This window comes from Stegostoma tigrinum, chromosome 17 (genome assembly GCF_030684315.1).
Source record: "Stegostoma tigrinum isolate sSteTig4 chromosome 17, sSteTig4.hap1, whole genome shotgun sequence".
NCBI classification, from domain to species: Eukaryota; Metazoa; Chordata; class Chondrichthyes; order Orectolobiformes; family Stegostomatidae; genus Stegostoma; species Stegostoma tigrinum.
Genome location: NC_081370.1, coordinates 61,788,914 through 61,796,151, shown reverse-complemented (window position 1 = coordinate 61,796,151; position 7,238 = coordinate 61,788,914). Strand labels below are relative to the sequence as shown.

General features: G+C 47.6%; 1 protein-coding gene across 1 annotated transcript; it reads left to right on the top strand.

Moving 5' to 3' along the window:
• Positions 1-677: 677 nt before the first annotated feature.
• Positions 678-6,945, top strand: fgf19 (fibroblast growth factor 19). The gene is made up of 3 exons (XM_048545813.2): positions 678-1,083; positions 2,363-2,466; positions 5,200-6,945. Exons 1-3 carry the CDS (start codon positions 792-794, stop codon positions 5,497-5,499), a joined length of 696 nt encoding a protein of 231 aa, XP_048401770.2. The 5' UTR covers positions 678-791; the 3' UTR covers positions 5,500-6,945.
• Positions 6,946-7,238: the final 293 nt, after the last annotated feature.

Sequence of the window (7,238 nt, the reverse complement as noted above, 5' to 3'; positions counted from 1 at the left end):
AGGATCGTCCTGAACAATACAGGAGCCGAAACAATGGAAAATTTTGGGTTTCCTTCCCGCTGATGTATTTGCCTGAAAAGCTCTGTTTTCTTCCGGTGCACAGACTCAAATCCTCATTAAATACTGACTTCCCCAAAGACCGGTTCATCACCGCTTCCTAATTCCGTGAGGTGTGTTTCCCGCAATGATCTGACCATGCAGGGTCTCTGTTAGAGTGGGGGCCATTCCCAGGGCAGCCTAGTTTCAGAATCGCACTGAATGACAATGTTATAAAGCTGGGGCACTGTTAAACACACACACACACAGATGGTTAAACACGCTCACAGAGAGATACACGCACACAGACACACACAGATACACAAATATAGACATTTACAGACACACACACACACATACACGCATACACACACAGGCACACACACCGACACACAGACACACACACCGACACACACAGACACACACATGCATACTCACACAGAGTCACACGCACTGACATACACACACAAACACCCATGCACACACGCAGACACACACATGCAGATACACACACACACGCACACAGTGTTCAAGGTTGGGATATCCCTGAGCTTCTGTGATGCAAGACACGAGTGGGCGGGCATTTTAAAAGAAATACTATTATGACCGAGTTTCAAATAATTCTTTTGGGAGCAGGCGTATCGATGTTGCTGATAAGCAATGATCCCTTTAAAAGGCTGCGCCCCTAGGTCTGTCTGATCAGAGACACACACAGAGAGAGGAGAACCTGCCTGAATCTCTCTTTGCCTACATCAATGTCTACTGTCTGGGGTTTCCCGGAGCTAGCCCATCGCCGGCTAGCCCGCTACAGGACGGGGCGAACGGCCAGCTGGCTCCTGCTCCTAACCCAGCTGAGCCTGGTTTGGGGGTCGGCAGCACAGCCGCTCGCATCCCCGGACTCGGGCCCACACTTAGACTCGGGCTGGGAGCAGACGATCCGCTTTCTGTACCTGTACACCGAGCACAGCAAGGGAGGCGCCAGCAGCTGGCATTTACAGATTAACCAGGACGGCACAGTGGGCGGCAGCGGGGAGCGGAGCCTATACAGTGAGTCTGCAGCTTGCTTCATCCTCTCCCACCCTCACTTTACTCATTCATTCTGTTTCACACGTTCACTTTCATACATTCTCATTCGTTCACAGTCATTCATTATCGCTCACACACATTCACTCGCACACACACTTTCACAATCATTCATCCACACAATTTCACGCTCACTCATTCACACACACGCAGTTATTCACGGTCATTGTCGCTCACTCATTTACTCTCACTCTCGATCACCTACTCACTTGTTCACACACAGTCATTCACTTTCTCACACTCACTGTACCTCATGGGGCTCACTTAGTGGGGGTAGGGGGAGAGGGCTGTGTTACTGAATTAAGTCAAAGATCTGCAGATGCTAGAGCTCTCAAACAAATAGAAAAACAGAATGTGCTCGTGAAACTCTGCAGATCTGGCAGCATCTGAGGAGGGAGAAACAATGCGGATTCAGTGAGTGACCCTTCTTCTGAAGCAATGGATCCGAAACATTCACCCAGCTCCTGTCTGTCCAGCTGCCGGGCGCGCCGAGATTCTCCAGCAGTTGCGTGTTTGAGTGTATGTGTTCCTCACTGAGTCCCAGACTTATCAGAGAGAGGGGGAGAATAAATTCCCACCTGATTGGGAACTGGCTTCAGCAAACCGGGGTGGAGTTTGGGAGCGAATTTAATGTTCGCCAGACCAACGTAAAGTTTTGGTTTTATTAAACATCAGTCACCGAGTTCGTTTCTGCCATTGATTCAAGGGTGAGAGTCCCTCAGGAGGCCTTTCGTGGCGGAGTGAGGGAACTGAGTGCTGCGGGACTGATCTCCAGGCATCTCTGTCCAACTCCCCCCCTTCCCCTAATACATAGAAATATAGAAAATAGGTGCAGGTGGAGGCCATTCGGCCCCTCTAGCCTGTTTACACCCCCCGACCCCATTTCCTTTGATCCCTTTAGCCCTGAGAATTATCTACAAACCCTTCCGGAAACATTCACTGTTTTGATCCCAGTTGTGTTCTGTGGCAGAGAATTCCCGCAGGGTGACCGTCGGTCCACTATTTCTCAAAGAGGGGCCCCCGCAGTGAGCGAGGTGCGTGTTTCCACAGGCCAGGGGAGAACTGCATGTGGCAGTGAGTTTCACCAAGCCCTGTAACTCTTCCCTAGCAGGCAGAGGCTCCTCTCCCTCAGCGCTGTGCTCTGAACGTTGGACCTGCTTTGTTTAAAAAGTCATATCATAGTCTATTCCAGACCTGGCCCGGGTTTGAACGTCCCGCTGACCCCGTGCTGTTTCCCTTGCAGGTCTCCTGGAGATGAGGGCGGTAGCCCCGGGCGTAGTGGCCATCAAAGGCTACCTGAGCGGCCGCTACCTGTGCATGGAGAGGGACGGCAGGCTACTCGGATCGGTAAGTCCTCACCCGGAAGCCCCAGCACTTTCCGGGATTCGCCCACAGTGCACTGGGAGAGGGAGAGGTCGGCTCTCGTGTGTGTGTGTGGATGAGCCTTTGGAGACTGCTTGTGTGTGTGTGTGTGTGTGTGTATACGTGTGGATGGGTCTGTGGGGGGTTTGTGTGTGTGTGTGCGGATGGGTCTGTGGGGGGTTTGTGTGTGTGTGTATATATATATATGTGTGTGTGGATGGGTCTGTGGGGGGTTTGTGTGTGTGTGTGTGGATGGGTCTGTGGGGTGTTTGTATGTGTGTGTGTGTGTGTGTGTGTGTGTGTGTGTGGATGGGTCTCTGGGGGTTTGTGTGTGTGTGTGTGTGTGTGGATGGGTCTGTGGGGGGTTTGTGTGTGTGTGTATTGTGTGGATGGGTCTGTGGGGGGTTTGTGTGTGTGTGGATGGGTCTGTGGGGGGTTTGTGTGTGTGTGTGTTAGTGTGTGTGTGTGGATGGGTCTGTGGGGGGTTTGTGTGTGTGTGTGTGTGGATGGGTCTGTGGGGGATTTGTGTGTGTGTGTGTGGATGGGTCTGTGGGGGGTTTGTGTGTGTGTGTGTGTGTGTGTGTGTGTGGGTGGATGGGTCTGTGGGGGGTTTGTGTGTGTGTGTGTGTGGATGGGTCTGTGGGCGGTTTGTGTATGTGTGTGGGTGGATGGGTCTGTGGGGTGTTTGTGTGTGTGTGTGTGTGTGGATGGGTCTGAGGGGGTTTGTGTGTGTGTGTGTGGATGGGTCTGTGGGGGGTTTGTGTGTGTGTGTGTGTGTGTGTGTGTGTGTGTGTGTGTGTGTGGATGGGTCTGTGGGGGGTTTGTGTGTGTGTGTGTGTGTGTGTGTGGATGGGTCTGTGGGGGGTTTTTGTGTGTGTGTGGATGGGTCTGTGGGGTGTGTGTGTGCGCGTGGATGGGGCTATGGGTGTGTGTGTGTATGTGTGTGTTTGTGGATGGGGCTGTGCATCTGTGGGTGTATGTGGGCTCTATGTGTGAGTGTGTTTGGATGAGTCTGTGCATGTGGAGACCTATGTGGCGGGGTTCTGTGTTTGGGTGTGGGCTGTGTTTGAGTGTGAGTCTGTATGTGTGAGTCTAATGTGTGTCTGATAATATGGGTCCGTGTGCATCTGTGTCTGTGGCTATGTTTGTGTGGGTGAGCGTGGGTCTGTGTTTGTGTGTGTTGGGGTATGGTGAGTGCATGTGCGTGTGTTATGAGAAATGTGTGAAGCCTGGGTCTAAACTGGATGGAGTTGAAAAGGATGAGAGGGGGATCTAATTGAAACTTACAGAATACTGAATAGCATGGACAGAGTGGATGTTGGAACATGTTTCCATTGGTAGGAGAGACTGGGACCCGAGGGCACAGCCTTAGAGTAAAGGGAAGACCTTTTAGAACCGAGATAAGAAGAAACTTCTTCAGCCAGAGAGTGGTGAATCTATGGAATTCACTGCCACAGAAGGCTGTGGAGGCCAGGTCATTGAGTATATTTACTACAGAGACAGATAAGCTCTTGACTGTCAATGGAATCAAGGTCAAGCGGAGAAAGCAGGAAAATGGGATTCAGAAACTTATCATAATTGAATGGTGGAGCAAACTCAATGAGCTGAAGGGCCTAATTTCTCTTCCTATCTCTTATGGTTGTAAGGCTTATGTGACTGTGTGTGAGGGGATGTGATGAGTGTGTGCTTGTATGGGTGTGTGTGGGTGCAGGGAAGTGGTGAGTGGGAATCTGGGAGTGTGTGTGGGGTTGTGGTGAGTGGGAGTGTGTGTATATGCGAGTGTGTGTGTGTATTTGGGAGTGTGTGTGGAGGTGTGGTGAGTGGGAGTGTGTGTATATGCGAGTGTGTGTGTGTATTTGGGAGTGTGTGTGGAGGTGTGGTGAGTGGGAGTCGGTCTGGGAGTGTGTGTGGGGATGTGGTGAGTGGGACTGTGTGTATGTGTGAGCGTGTATGGGGATGTGGTGAGTGGGAGTATGTTTGGATGTGGGGTGGGCAGTTGTGATCAGTGGGAGTGAGTCTGGGAGTGTGTGTGGGGATGTGGAGAGTGGGAGTGTGTGTGTTGGGGGGAGTGTGTGAATGTATGTGTCTGGGAGTGTACGTGTGGTGTGGTGAGTGGGAGTGTGTGTGTGTGGATGTGGTGAGTGGGAGTGGGTCTGGGAGTGTGTGAGGGGTTGTGGTGAGTGGGAGTGGATCTGGGAATGTGTGTGGGGTTATGGTGAGTGGGAGTGTGTGTATATGCGAATGTGTGTGGGGTTGTGGTGAGTGGGAGTGGATCTGGGAATGTGTGTGGGGTTGTGCTGAGTGGGAGTGTGTTTGGGAGTGTGTGTGTGTGGTGAGTGGGAGTGTATGTGCTAGAGAGAGCATGTGTGTATATGTGTCTGGGAGTGTATGTGGGGGTGTGGTGAGTGGGAGTGTGTGTGTGTTCGGGGTGGAGTGTGTGTGTATGGTAGTGTGTTGTTGCCGCTTTAACAGTAATTTCACCAGTTGCCTTATTCTCTGGAGTAGTTCCCTTGTGTTGGCCGCTGGTCTGTTGTGGGGTTAGTTTATATGTCCCAGAGTTCAGTGACCTGTAGATCCACACTTGTAGCCCCGGGCGCCAGTATTGTCAGCTGTCAGCACGAAGAAGCATGGAACCACATTAGCTAATCACTCTTCTTTTTTATTACCACCATTCCCCTCTCCCTCCCACCTGACCTTTTGTTTTTATCACTCATCCAGCTGACCTACAATGAAGCTGACTGCTCATTTAAGGAGCGCTTGTTGTCTGGCACCTACAATTTGTATTGGTCGGAAAAGTACGGAGCTGCTGTGTCCCTGAGCAACAGGAGGCAGCGAGGCCACACAAGAGGCAGAGCATTCCCTCCCTTGTCTCAGTTCCTGCCCATCCGCAACACACAGCCTCTCCCCCAAGTCCCTGGGGACCAGTCCAGGGACACTCCTGAACTTGACTCACTGCCGTCTTCAGTGATTCAGGTCAACAGCATGGACCCCCTGGACTTCACGTACGAAGCCACATGAACTGGGTGTATTTCAGACCCATGACTGCACTGCACTTTTCCTTTGGACTGAATTGCTTTGTCCTCAGTTGTCCTGCTGTGTTGAAGAGGTGACAGACAGTGTTTGATTGTGAGGACTCTCTTCGTCACTCTCGAGATTAAAAAGAAACAGTTTGAGTGTCACCTTGAATGAATTGATTCTTATTATAAATATGTAACTGCGAAGCAGGTGAATTATTGACTGATTGTAGATAGAGCAACATTAGAGGCAATGTTATAGACTTGTGTAAAATGCAACTCCACTGAGAGAACGGATGCAGAGCATAGGAACCCTGATGTATTATAGAAAATAGAAGGTTCAGGGTAAAACCAGATGAAACATGGAGAAAGTAGCATTAACCTTATTGTAAGATTTAGGATACAAGGTAAATAGTATAAATCCCCATTCTATTGAGAATAGAGGGATCTGTGTATATCCTTATCATGAGATGCAGGACAAAAGAAACTAAGTAGGAAGAACAATTATAGGTTCAGTTGAACAGGAAGGGTTTAGAGGGACATGAGCCAAATGCTGGTAAATGGGACTAGATTAATTTAGGATATCTGGTCAGCGTGGATGAGTTGGACCAAAGGGCCTGTTTTGATTTTTCCATCTCTATGACTCTTGTCTCCTATATGAGAGGATAGAATGCAGTTTAAACTATCTTTATTTAAGAAAGAAGTTTGGAGATAGAGATTTGAATTACACCTGAGGAGCTAGGGTCCAGTTAAAACCTTTATAGGAAGAGGATTTGGAAGCAAAATTTAACATTTTTCAACTAATTGCTGAGCTCGATTTAAATTGTGTCCTGCTTGAGTTGATGAAGAAGACAATTTATGCGCTATCAGCTCATTAAGATGAGGCTTCTGGGGGCTGATATTCAGGATGAAATGTACAACTCCAGTGCACCATTGGAAGAGAGGGTTCCAAATGTTACAGATCTGGTCCCATTACTAGGACAATCACAAAATAACTCTCGAAACAAAAAAAGTTCATAAACTGGAACTGTAGTACCAAATATGCATCAAGTATTTGTTGTTGCAAAATGTACAAGTTTGTCCTGTTGAATTTGAAGGAGTTTAGCATGAAGGAAGTTGATTGCAAATTCACATAAACAAGCACTTGACCAATTTGAAGGTATTTATAATTAACTTATTGCATACAGTGGTTCCTTCTATTTTGCTATTATATTTATGTACATATATTTATACAATTTTCCACTTTTTTGTAATTCAGTTCAAATGAACCCGTGTTCATAGAAAGCTAATTTTTTTCTGTTTGAATGATTAATGAATTAAAGCAAACAAATTATTTGAAGGTAAATGTTAAGGCTTGAATGGTATGTAATTAATTGACCATTTTAGTAGGCAAAATATAGCTGGTGTCAACAGATGAAATAAATCTGCCAGGTTTTCATAGTTTTTATTTTGTACCTCAAATTGTGAATAAACAATAAGAAATTATTCATGTCTTTGTGAATTAAAATAAAATGTATCTAAAATTTCATAACAATTTATCTGCATTTCTTTACTTATATTATTTTTAAAAGAGTGGCTACTGTTCATTCTACTTAAAGGACACACTACTGGAGTTCATCAAACCATTAGCTTCTCAAAAGCACCAATCATTAAAATACCAACAAAGCAGATAGATCAGGGCAACATCATTTACTAAGCTCTTTAGGTCAAATACCACCCTGACTTGGCAATATATCACTATCC